Below are 12,989 nucleotides of genomic sequence, written 5' to 3' on the forward strand. Positions count from 1 at the left end.
TCAGTGTCTAAAACAACTGCATTCTATTATTTGGCATTTATTAATTTAAAAATAATTAATGAGCCTTCATTATGTGCTAGACACAAGATTTACAGGAAGTGTGTTATTCTAGGTAGAACAGCAAGGGTAAAATTCCTGATTCAGGCAGGTATAGGCTCGCTCTCGTGAGGAAGAGAGAAGGCCAGAGCAGTTTGCAAGGAGTCAAGGAGAGGTGGAGTGGTGGGAGATGGACTCAGAGACACAGGGATAGGCCAGGTTGTGTGCTATGCTTCCTAAACCTCTGAAAACCCAAGTATCCTCCAGAATGCTTCCTGAAGGCATTGATTCCTGGGATCCATCCCAGAACTATGGAATCAGAATCCTTAGGCAAGAGTTCTGGGAATCTTGGATCCCAGGTGATGTAGGATGTAGGACATGGGAAAATGTTTGAATTTTAGTTCAATGGCAATGAAAAGGCAGTCATGAATATGTGTATGTGTGTGTGTGTGTGTGGTGTGGTGTGATATGATCTGATTCAAACTTTCTGCAGATCACCATAACAAAAATGGGAAAGAATGGATAGTGACCAGTTTGCAGCATGTTCCAATAATTTATGAGGGAAAGAAAAGCAAAGAATCAAACAGAGATAATAGTTTTGTTGTTGCCATAGACTTGCCGTAACAATTATATGAGATAATACTTGCATAGTTCTTAGTATACTATCAATGTTTTACACTTAGCAAAAAATAATTTACTTATCACTATCATGATTTTTTTTTTTTTTTTGCCAAAAAGCTATTCAATTGTGCCAATCTCACATAGTCAATAATCTTTTCCCACTCACTTGTGAGGCCTCCCTTATCATTCTTTAATTTCTCATTTGGACTCAGATTGCTCTATGATTTCTCCTTTTCCATTTGTAAATTTCCATGCATGTATTTTCAATAGTTGTTGTTTAACCAATCTCCTTGTATTGCAAGTTTGAAAATCAGATTTATTATCTTAGGGCTTTATATGCCTCCATCTAGGAACTTGGTACAGGTGTTCTGGGACTGTATTGAAGCACATCTGAGTCACACCTCACATTATAGTAGACTTGTGCGTTTCACCAATTTAGTATTTTGGACTTGGTATTACATTTACTATTTTGATCCCATATGCCCTTAACACATATTAATTCAAAAAATTTCCCAAAGCCTGTGTTTGAACCATGCTTTCTGTGAGTTTGCCCACCATGAGCAAGTCACTTAGCTCAAGAATAAGCCTAGACATCTGCTTCTCCATAGCTCAGCACAGACCTCTCGTCCCTACTATATGAGTCATCACTGTCAAGAAGGCTACTGTAGTTTTTCACAAATTTGAGACTTTTCAGGGTCAAAATATAATGAACCCAACAGGTTGTATTAAAGCATAGTCCTCATTGGCAAACAATCTGAATTTTAACACATATCCCAGGGATCTTAACTTTCTCATGTGTCAGGAGAAATGTTAACTGTTGATTGAATCATATCTAAAGCTAAATATACTACAAAAGTGTTGGTATTTGAACCACTAAATTTTCTCCAGTTTGGGTTGGATTTGTCATCACTTGCGACAAAGTATTCCTCACCAATACATCTTCCATGACATGGCTGAATTCTGTTGATATGTACATAGACTAAGCCCATCCTTTGGGTAATCTACTCTACAAATATAAAATTATAGTTAAACCAATTTGTCTACTGAAAAAGTGTCCAACAGTTATTTATTCACATCATACAGTAAATGCTACAAAATTTATTTACTGTGGCAAAGCAATGAGACAGCCGGACTTTCAAAGCCCTTCAAATAATGTCTAGAGATTATTACTTTACCTATAAGATGCATCTCAAAAGGTAGTCAACAGAAGAACAAAGCTGAGGTATGCCATAAACCCGAGTTTAGAATGTAATTAAAACCCATAGATATCACAAGTTTTTGGCTTTAATAGCTTTCTAAGTCAAATACCTGATAAAAAGTATTTGCAAAGAATATTCTGTGTCACAGAAACAATAAAATGTCTATGTGTTGATCTGGGTGAGTGGTGAGGAAGACAAGAAGTTTTAGGATCCTAGGATCTCAAGGAGAGGATCGCAAGCCCCTGGAAACTCACCACCCTCTTCCTATGTGCTCACAGAATGCTTCCCGCATCCCTAAAAGCTGCCACTGTATCCTCTCCTCCCTTCCCCCTCCCTTCTTTTTCCCTTAGCTCCTTGACTCCTTTCCTTCCCCTGCTGCTGCTTCTCCTCTTTCTTCTCCTCCATCTTCTTCTCCTTTCCTTTATTTTTCTTTCCCACAAGTCCATGTAACAGAGTAGATCATAATCTTCCCATTTCCATGCCCTTTTGCTGATGTCAAAAACCACCCCTTATATTCCCAAGCCTTACTAGTCCCCAGTTTGCTCCGATTCTGGCCAGGCTAGAACATTCTTCACTCAGCAGCCTATGCTGAACTGAAATGGCCTGTAGTTGCTACCATTCCACCACTTTCACTTGCACCTCTGGGTTCCCTCCTTCCTGGTGTTGTGGCCTTGTGTCTTGACAAATATCCTGGGGATCCAGTGACAAGAGCTACGGATTTTACAGCACACTTTTATCTAAAGCCGTATTTTTTTCCTCTTACCATAGCACTGACCTTGAGGCATTCATATCCTCTCTACATTGTACCTGCACAGAAATCCTAATAACAGCTTAATTGAGTTTCCGGAACATAGTTAGCATTATTTGGGATGAACATTCTAATTGTGCTGTACTCTCCTTGTAACCAATAAACTATAAATTTTCCTGATTACTAATAAAAAGAAGAAAGAGGAAAAAATTCATTTGTGGACAAATGCTCTTATGAAATGCTTTGTGGTGGCAATTGGGAATCAGGAAGAGAGGAGAGACACATGTAACTTTCATGTCCTTTTTAAATGTAGCATTCTAAAACTCACTGTCAATGATATTTGAAACAAGAAAGAGAAAAAGTATTGGAGGCGGGATGCTTGATCCTTCCTTCTGAGCTAGGAAGTCTTAGAAGTTACATATACATTTTAGAGTTGAGTGTAGCTTTTTACCCTGGCTGGAAAAAAAAGATGTCCACAATTTCTCCAGCTCAAGATACTGACAGTCATGAACACAGTTTATTTGAGTATAAATTCAGTCTCAAAATAATTCTTAGTACCACTACAATGTCCCTCAAACAAGGTCTGCATTGATATATATGTTTCATACACATGTACACACGATATGCACAAATACATCCATTATTCCGTTAAAGTCATTATGCTGCCCCAGAATACATCCCTTGCTTCCTGTATGCCCCATCCATATATCCATTTTCTGTATGGAATGCATCTTCAAATCAGCTGATATTTAATTGCATCACCCCTTTGCTTTTTGAGGAAGCTAAACATTATTGATTTATTTAAAAAATAACCCTGCCTCCCCGGTTTTGCTGCTAAATCATCATGTACATAAGTAATAAGTGGATTACAGGAAACATTAGAACTGGAAATTGGTGTTGCCAGCTACCAAAGCCACAGCATGGTTAGAGGCTAGATCAAAAGAGGCTAGGGAAAGTTAATGCAGCAAAATTGCCTATTGCCTCTATGTAATCATCACCCAAAAGAAAAAGCACAGCTTCTTCATGAATCTCCAAACCACAAATAAGCTGAAAGTGAAATGACCTGCCAGAATTCCTCATCGATGCCTTTTATTGTCCATAATATCAAATTAACTCGACAGTACATGACATTACAAGATAGAACAAGCCTCTTGAACTGTAATTCACAGTGACTTTAAGAGTTGATGACTATGGGTATATGATGGTCACTAGAGGAAACATCTCCCATGAGCCCTAGCATTAACAGGAGCATCTCCAGATACAGAGACATCATTGACATCATTTATCTTCACTGAATAAACACAGTACATGACTTTCACCTTCAGAACAGCTGCTACTCATGTAAATGCAGAAAACTTGTTCGAGTATTTCAGGATGCCAAGTGACCCACATATTTTCTCTTAACAAGAGTTCATCTTGTGTTCTTAGCTTGTGATTTTTATTGAATTATTGATATTTCCCTCCAGACATTTTCCAAGCAAAACAAGAAACTGTATTTCATTTGTCTCTATTTCCAGATATCCCAAGGGGAACCTAGATCATAATAAATACTCAGTGTATGCTAGTTGAAAACATCGATGAATGGAACTTTGATTCTCAACACTAAGTATACTATATGTAGTAGGTTAAAAAAAAATAAAGAAAAAAAAAGAAGCTTGTTAAATTTAATTACATTTGGTGCATAGAGAAGTTGCCAAAATGCAAACATGGTTTCACTGAATTATCTTGGCCTCACAAATCAACTCATTTGATTATATTTTGGAGCAGAGATGCAATAACAACCATTTAACTACTGATTTATAGTTTCAGTGTGGATCCTCCTATTATGGTGATAAACCAGAGAGTAACTATAGTCCAAATAGGGTGCCAACCTCAGCATGTATTTAAACCATGACGCCTCCACAATTTGGGAACCTCTAATCTGGGTTATACAAGCAAGGGAACTTTAAGAACATAAGCAATGGGATCATTTTATCACTTTGATTAATAAAGAATGGTGCTTATCAGTAATATCAGAAATATTATCTATCAACTACTCCCAACGCATTTTATTTGCTCCAGTGACAGAAAACTACTCTCCCTCTACCACATCTCTCCCTTTCAGTTGCCTCATTTATTGGCATTTGAGTCAAGTGACCAGAGGATCTTCAATAAGTACTATTTATTTACACAGGCTGAGACTAAGGCCTATCTGCTTAAAACAGATTCTCACAGAAGGCAGGAGGCTCAGTTTAAGATATATTCAACTATAATATAAGGCCTTCCTAAAGTAATCTTTTATTCAAATATTTATTAAGCATCTACCATGTACCATGCATTCTGCTATGAGCAGAGGATACAGGCAAGTTTTCTGATTTCATAAGAAGAAGAAAACAGACAATAGTCCAAGTAACAAATTAGAAGTACCACAGAATAACTGCTGTGGTACATACCCATTGGGATTCATTGACAACCATTCACAATCAGTGTTCTTCTTTTTTCAAGTATCAATGACAGGAAAGCATCAACATCAGCCTCAGCATCAGTTTAACATACTACTTACCACCACAATTACATTTGCTGCTGGGATTGGAAGATTTTCCACTTCAAGATCTTGACCGTCCATGGCCAGCAGATTGACAGACGGGTCATATGCAGGTCTAGGAAATGCTGAATTGACAATCTGGTGGCGTTTGCTTACTTGAGCTTCGGAAGAAGAATGGTAGCTATGTCTATAGATTTTTTGTGGGGCGATATCCAGGCTCTTCTCAATGTCTTGTGAATGCTGATAAACGAATACCGGCTTCCCACTCTTCTTCTGATTAATTGCCAAAAAATGATCATTGTTTCCTGAAAAGCACCCTGAAAGAGGGAAGAAGCAGAAACAATATCAGAGACCCTATTCAGTAAGAGAGGGAGATATATCTGATGAAGAGACTTACCCTTTCTTGAGAGGCTTTAAGACTTGTGAAGGATTTAGGTTAGTCTCCATCGTTCTTTCTCTGCTTCATGATTCTTAACAAATAGAATACACCTGGTGGTATGAAGGCCTCTCAAAGACTTTAGGTGGATAGAAGTGGGTGTACTTTGAGAAAGTCCTATTTTTCAGATATTCTGATGCCACTTTTACCAAGAAATTTCCTCCTTTGTCTACACCCATAGTTTCAATACCTAGTTGGGCTTCTATTCCTGGATGTCATATCTGCTGCTGAAATTATAAATATTTTTAACATATTTAAGCTTTCTTTAAATAAAAGCATTTCCTACAATTCTTATTTCCTACTTATTGCTTGTATTACAATGAACAGTTTTCTTCACGCTTACAGAATATTTAAGCTCACTGAGGGAAGAAATCTGAGTGTACTTATTGTGGTACCAGCTTTCAGTAGTCCAAACAATATCCATCCTCTCCTTACTTAGGTAAGTAATATGGCCATCTAGATAGAGACTACATTTCTCTCAGTCTTCCCTGCAACTAAGCATTGCCATTTGATCAAGTTATAGATATTGGAATGTGAGTAAACAGACGTTAGCAGGGATATGATATGGCCTTCCTTTCTACATTTCCTCCTTTGTGCTGGCTGAAATGCAGATGGTCTGGTAGGAGTATGAGGTAGAAACCATGTGTCAAAGATGGTAGAGCACTAAGACAAAAGATTCTGATCCCTGATGAAAGTGAAACTACCATATCAACCTCACAGTTCCCACTCAGACGACTAGAGGAGAGAAAAACAATTTTCTATTGTTTTACCTGCTATTATTTTAAATATCTTTGTTACAGCAATTGAATTTATTTAGTAACAAATACATTCATCTTTATTTCTTCTGTTAGATAAATATTCATTGCATATTTATGCCATGGTTTCTCCTGTTTGCTACTGGCCACGGGAGGAAATAGATAATACATATGAATCAAGAAGAATATTACTAGGTCAAATACCAATTAGAAAAGCAAACATGAGATCTGTTACATAACATAGTGCCTAGCAATGGTACCCCAGATTTTCCCTGGGTACCAATGCCTATGGTAACAAGTGCTGTCTTTTTACAAGAATTCTTCTCCAATCTTCTATTTTTATCTTTTACTTCCCAAATCATCCAAGGGTCTGCTCTTTGTTTTGTTTTGTTTTTCTTGCAAATTTCAGCTATTTACATGCCCAAATTCAATAGCATTATCATGGCAGATCTAGTCCTCATGCTACTGGGCATTGTAAATTTCTCTATTTTCTCTTAGGTGAGAAACCCAAGTTCATTTATGCATACAATATACCTTTTCCAAAGCACAGAATCATCCCTAAATGAGTGATATTGGAAAAGTAAACCAGGATGAAAATAGTATGTTATTTTATTTCTTAACCCCAAAGGAATAACTTCATTGTAGTGATATCAGATAGCTTCTCAGAGGGAAAGAAGAAAATTACTCCCCTTTCAGAAATGTAGACACTCTTCTAGGACACTACAATATTACTTAGTAAATTACTTTTTAGTAAAATACTAAACATACACCTTGTGGTCAGAAAGTTTACATACATCTAAAACATTTAGCACCATTTTCCATGAATAAAACAGTGATAAGAATAACAACATTGAGGTATCCGGTTCTGAATTCCATTATACTACATATGTTCTTAATGATAGTTTCCTTCCAAATCCAAGGAAATTTAATATGGAGAAATAAAATTCACAATTATTTAAAGGTCATCAATTGTCCAATCATCATCTTTGGCAAACTATGGGTGGCTTGATTGTTTAAAAAAGTTATGGTCGATTTAGCATGCTCAGAACTGAAGACATGATGATTAGTTTCCATTACTATTTCAGGATCCACATAAAATATAATTCAAGTGGTCTAAAAAGATAAAGCTACTGGTAACAGCAGATGATTCTCATACTATCTATTATATCATGGAATAAAGCACTTGGGCTAAAAAAATAACCTATCTTTATAATCTCACATGAAAGTTGAAGGGATATTGGTGAAACAGAGTTGCTGAAGATGGAAGACGTATATGTTGGTCACACAAGACTTGATGGAAAGCAAAGGCTGTAAAAACTAGCAATTCCTCTACTCTGGATTCTCTATAAATGGTAAATAAAAAAAAAAAGCAGCTTAGAAGACTGGAGAAAGTAGATATCTGAAAAGAGGAGAAATAACTGACAAACTGAGTCAATTACACAAATATCTTCAATCTTTTTAAAAATATATTACCAATCACACCAAGTCTTTTCAGAGCCACTTTATCTAAATAGCACAGATAAGTCCAGTTAACAAATGTGTGCTAAAATTGGCCTACCAAAAAAGGGACAAAATCTAAGTTGAAGTACAATTGAAACATAATTAAAATTTCCCAACCTTATCCACTTGTCTGTGTGAATGAACTTAGTCCTGCCTTGTTCTTGAGTAATGAGTTCTAAGAGAGCCACATAATATCAGGTGTCCTACCACAATCATTAGATAAGAAAAAACATTTCATAGTGCTGTCCTTAGATTCTCTGCATCGGAACTACCTGGGACATGATGATGCAGTTTTTCAGACCCCAGCCTAGAACTACCAAAGCATAATCTCTGTAGATGTAGCCTAGGAATCTAGATTTATAATAGAATTCTTATATTCAAACTCTGATGTTTGATGACCGCTGACCTAGTATCTGGAATGAGTTTTGTACTTTCCATCCTCAAATGCTACCTCTCTACTGCCTCCTTCACTTCAGCTTTATGAATATACTCAAGTAAAAATTTTGGAAAAGTGAAGATTGAGATGCCAAGTTATCTATTAGTGAAGCCGTAATTCTAAAGCAGCCAACAGTCATAGCTCTTTTCCCTCTCTCTCCTATCAACACCTGCCCCTGGACTCAGATGCAGGTGTAGAAGTGCAAGAAACTCACTTCAAATATAATGATATAGATACATGTAAAGTGAAAGAATGAAAAACAATATACCATGAAAACCTAATCAAAAGAAAGCTGGAGTGACTATATTAATATCAACTCAGCACAAACAAATTACCAAGGATAAAGAGGGACATTACATAATGATGGACATATGATGCAATGTACATAAGAATACATAATATTCCTAAATATATATGCATCAAAAATGAGCTTAAAATTCATGGAGTAAAGCTGACAAAAATGAAAGGAGAAATAGGAAAATTCACAATTATCATTGGAGATTTTAACTGTTCTCTCTCAATAGTATGAGGAGACAGAAAAGGAGGAAAGGCAAGGTTGTACAAGAACAACACCATCAACCAACTGGATTTAATAGGTGTTTACAGAACACACAACCAAAAACACCAGAATACACATTCTTTTCACGTGCTTATGGGGTGTTCATCAAGAAAGATCATATACTGGGCCATAAAATAACATATTTTGAAAACTGAAATTATACAAAGTATACTCTTTGGCCATGAAGGAATTAAACTAGCAGTAACAGAAAGAAAATAAGAATATTTCCAAAATTTGGAAATTAAAAAAACACATTTCTAAATATCCATGGGCCCGGTGGTTCCAAGATGGCCAAATAGGAACAGCTCCAGGCTACAGCTCCAAGCGTGAGCGACCCAGAAGACAGGTGATTTCTGCATTTCCAACTGAGGTACCAGGTTCATCTCACTGGGGTGTGTCAGACAGTGGGTGCAGGACAGTGGGTGCAGCCCACTAAGCGAGAGCTGAAGCAGGGCAAGGCATCACCTCACCCAGGAAGGGGTATGGGAATTCCCTTTCCTAACCAAGGGAAATTGTGACACACAGCACCTGGAAAATTGGGTCACTCCCACCCTAATACTGCGCTTTACCAAGGGTCTTAGCAAATGGTACACCAGGAGATTATATCCTGTGCCTAGCTCAGAGGGTCCCACGTGCACAGAGCCTCCCTCATTGCTAGCACAGCAGTCTGAGATCTAACTGCAAGGTGGCAGCAAGGCTGGGGGAGGGGTGCCTGCCATTGCTGAGGCTTGAGTAGGTAAACAAAGCCACCAGGAAACTCGAACTGGGTGGAGCCCACCGCAGTTCAAGGAAGCCTGCCTGCCTCTGTAGAATCCACCTCTAGGGACAGGGCATAGCCAAACAAAAGCCAACAGAAACCTCTGCAGATTTAAATGTCCCTGTCTGACAGCTTTGAAGAGAGTAATGGTTCTCTCAGCATGGAGTTTGAGATCTGAGAACGGAAAGACTGCCTCCTCAAGTGGGTCCCTGACCCCCAAGTAGCCTAACTGGGAGGCACCCCCCAGTAGGGGCAGACTGACACCTCACACAGCTGGGTATCCCTCTGAGACGAAGCTTCCAGAGGAACGATCAGGCAGCAACATTTGCTGTCCAGCAATATTCACTCTTCTGCAGCCTCTGCTGCTGAAACCCAGGCAAACGGGGTCTGGAGTGGACCTCCAGCAAACTCCAACAGACCTGCAGCTGAGGGTCCTGACTGTTAGAAGGAAAACTAACAAACAGAAAGGAAATCCACACCAAAACCCCATCTGCACGTCACCATCATCAAAGACCAAAGGTAGATAAAACCACAAATATGGGGGAAAAAAAGAGCAGAAAAGGTGAAAATTCTAAAAATCAGAGTGCCTCTCCCCCTCCAAAGGAACACAGCTTCTCGCCAGCAACAGAACAAAGCTGGATAGAGAATGACTTTGACGAGTTGAGAGAAGAAGGCTTCAGACGATTCAACTTCTCCAAGCTAAAGGAGGAAGTTCAAACCCATCGCAAAGAAGCTAAAAACCTTGAAAAAAGATTAGATGAATGGCTAACTAGAATAATCAATGTAGAGAAGTCCTTAAATGACCTGATGGAGCTGAAAACCATGGCACGAGGACTACGTGACAAATGCACAAGCTTCAGTAACTGATTCGATCAACTGGAAGAAAGGGTATCAGTGATTCAAGATCAAATGAATGAAATGAAGCAAGAAGTTTTGAGAAAAAAAGAGAAAAAGAAATGAACAAAACCTCTAAGAAATACGGGACTATGCAAAAAGACCAAATCTACATCTGATTGGTGTACCTGAAAGTGACGGGGAGAATGGAACCAAGTTGGAAAACACTCTGCAGGATATTATCCAGGAGAACTTCCCCAACCTAGCAAGGCAGGCCAACATTCAAATTCAGGAAATACAGAGAATGCCACAAAGATACTCCTCGAGAAGAGCAACTCCAAGACACATAATTGTCAAATTCACCAAAGTCGAAATGAAGGAAAAAGTGTTAAGGGCAGCCAGAGAGAAAGGTCGGGTTACCCACAAAGGGAAGCCCATCAGACTAACAGTGGATCTCTCAGCAGAAACTCTACAAGCCAGAAGAGAGTGGGGGCCAATATTCAACATTCTTGAAGAAAAGAATTTGCAACCCAGAATTTCATATCCAGCCAAACTAAGTTTCGTAAGTGAAGGAGAAATAAAATCCTTTACAGACAAACAAATGCTGAGAGATTTTGTCACCATCAGGCCTGCCCTACGAGAGCTCCTGAAGGAAGCATTAAACATGGAAAGGAATAACTGGTACCAGCCACTGCAAAACATGCCAAAATGTAAAGACCATCGATGCTAGGAAGAAACTGCATCAACTAACGAGCAAAATAACCAGCTAACATCATAATGACAGGATCAAGTTCACACATAACAATATTAACCTTAAATGTAAATGGGCTAAATGCTCCAATTAAAAGATACAGACTGGCAAATTGGATAAAGAGTCAAGACCCATTAGTGTGCTGTATTTAGGAGACCCATCTCATGTGCAGAGACAAACATAGGCTCAAAATAAAGGGATGGAGGAAGATCTAACCAAGCAAATGGAAAACAAAAAAATGCAGGGGTTGCAATCCTAGTCTCTGATAAAACAGACTTTAAACCAACAAAGATCAAAAGACACAAAGAAGGCCGTTACATAATGGTAAAGGGATCAATTCAACAAGAAGAGCTAACTATCCTAAATATATATGCACCCAATACAGGAGCACCCAGATTCATAAAGCAAGTCCTTAGAGACTTACAATGAGACTTAGACTCCCATACAATAATAATGGGAGACTTCAACACCCCACTGTCAACATTAGACAGATCAACAAAACAGAAAGTTAACAAGGATATCCAGGAATTGAACCCAGTTCTGCACCAAGCAGACCTAATAGACATCTATAGAACTCTCTACCCCAAATCAACAGAATATACATTCTTCTCAGTACCACATCACACTTATTCCAAAACTGACCACATAGTTGGAAGTAAAGCACTCCTCAGCAAATGTAAAAGAACAGAAATTATAACAAACTGTCTCTCAGACCACAGTGCAATCAAACTAGAACTCAGGATTAAGAAACTCACTCAAAACCTCTCAACTACATGGAAACTGAACAACCTGCTCCTGAATGACTACTGGGTACATAATGAAATGAAGGCAGAAATAAAGATGTTCTTTGAAACCAATGAGAACAAAGATACAACATACCAGAATCTCTGGGACACATTTAAAGCAGTGTGTAGAGGGAGATTTATAGCACTAAATGTCCACAAGAGAAAGCAGGAAAGATCTAAAATTGACACCCTAACATCACAATTAAAAGAACTAGAGAAGCAAGAGCAAACACATTCAAAAGCTAGCAGAAGGCAAGAAATAACTAAGATCAGAGCAGAACTAAAGGAGATAGAGGTACAAAAAACTCTTCAAAAAAAAAAAAAAATCAATGAATCCAGGAGTTGGTTTTTTGAAAAGATCAACAAAATCGATAGACCACTAGCAAAACTAATAAAGAAGAGAAGAGAGAAGAATCAAATAGACACAATAAAAAATGATAAAGGGGGTATCACCACCAATCCCACAGAAATACAAATTACCATCAGAGAATACTTTAACACCTCTATGCAAATAAACTAGAAAACCTAGAAGAAATAGATGAATTCCTGGACACATACACTCTCCCAAGACTAAACCAGGAAGAAGTTGAATCCCTGAATAGACCAATAACAGGTTCAGAAATAGAATTGGCAATAATTAATAGCCTACCAACCAAAAAAAACCCCAGGACCAGATAGACTCACAGCCGAACTCTACCAGAGGTACAAGGAGGAGCTGGTTCCATTCGTTCTAAAACTATTCCAATCAATAGAAAAGGAAGGAATCCTCCCTAACTCATTTTATGAGGCCAGCATCATCCTGATACCAAAGCCTGGCAGAGACACAACAAAATAAGAGAATTTTAGACCAATATCCCTGATGAACATCGATGCAAAAATCCTCAATAAAATACTGGCAAACCGAATCCAGTAGCACATCAAAAAGCTTATCCACCATGATCAAGTTGACTTCATCCCTGGGATGCAAGGCTGGTTCGACATACACAAATCAATAAATGTAATCCAGCATACAAACAGAACCAAAGACAAAAACCACATGATTATCTCA

General features: G+C 38.2%; 1 protein-coding gene across 2 annotated transcripts in view; it reads right to left on the reverse strand.

The window, feature by feature from the left end:
* Positions 1-12,989, reverse strand: part of PTPRR (protein tyrosine phosphatase receptor type R) — a 277,720-nt gene that overhangs the window by 240,169 nt on the left and 24,562 nt on the right. For both annotated transcript variants that reach the window (XM_001117474.5, XM_077954728.1), the window contains exon 2: positions 5,147-5,445. In XM_001117474.5, the coding sequence (XP_001117474.3) occupies positions 5,147-5,445 (299 nt within the window). The remainder of the gene's footprint in view (positions 1-5,146; positions 5,446-12,989) is intronic.

This window comes from Macaca mulatta, chromosome 11 (genome assembly GCF_049350105.2).
Source record: "Macaca mulatta isolate MMU2019108-1 chromosome 11, T2T-MMU8v2.0, whole genome shotgun sequence".
Classification (NCBI taxonomy): domain Eukaryota; kingdom Metazoa; phylum Chordata; class Mammalia; order Primates; family Cercopithecidae; genus Macaca; species Macaca mulatta.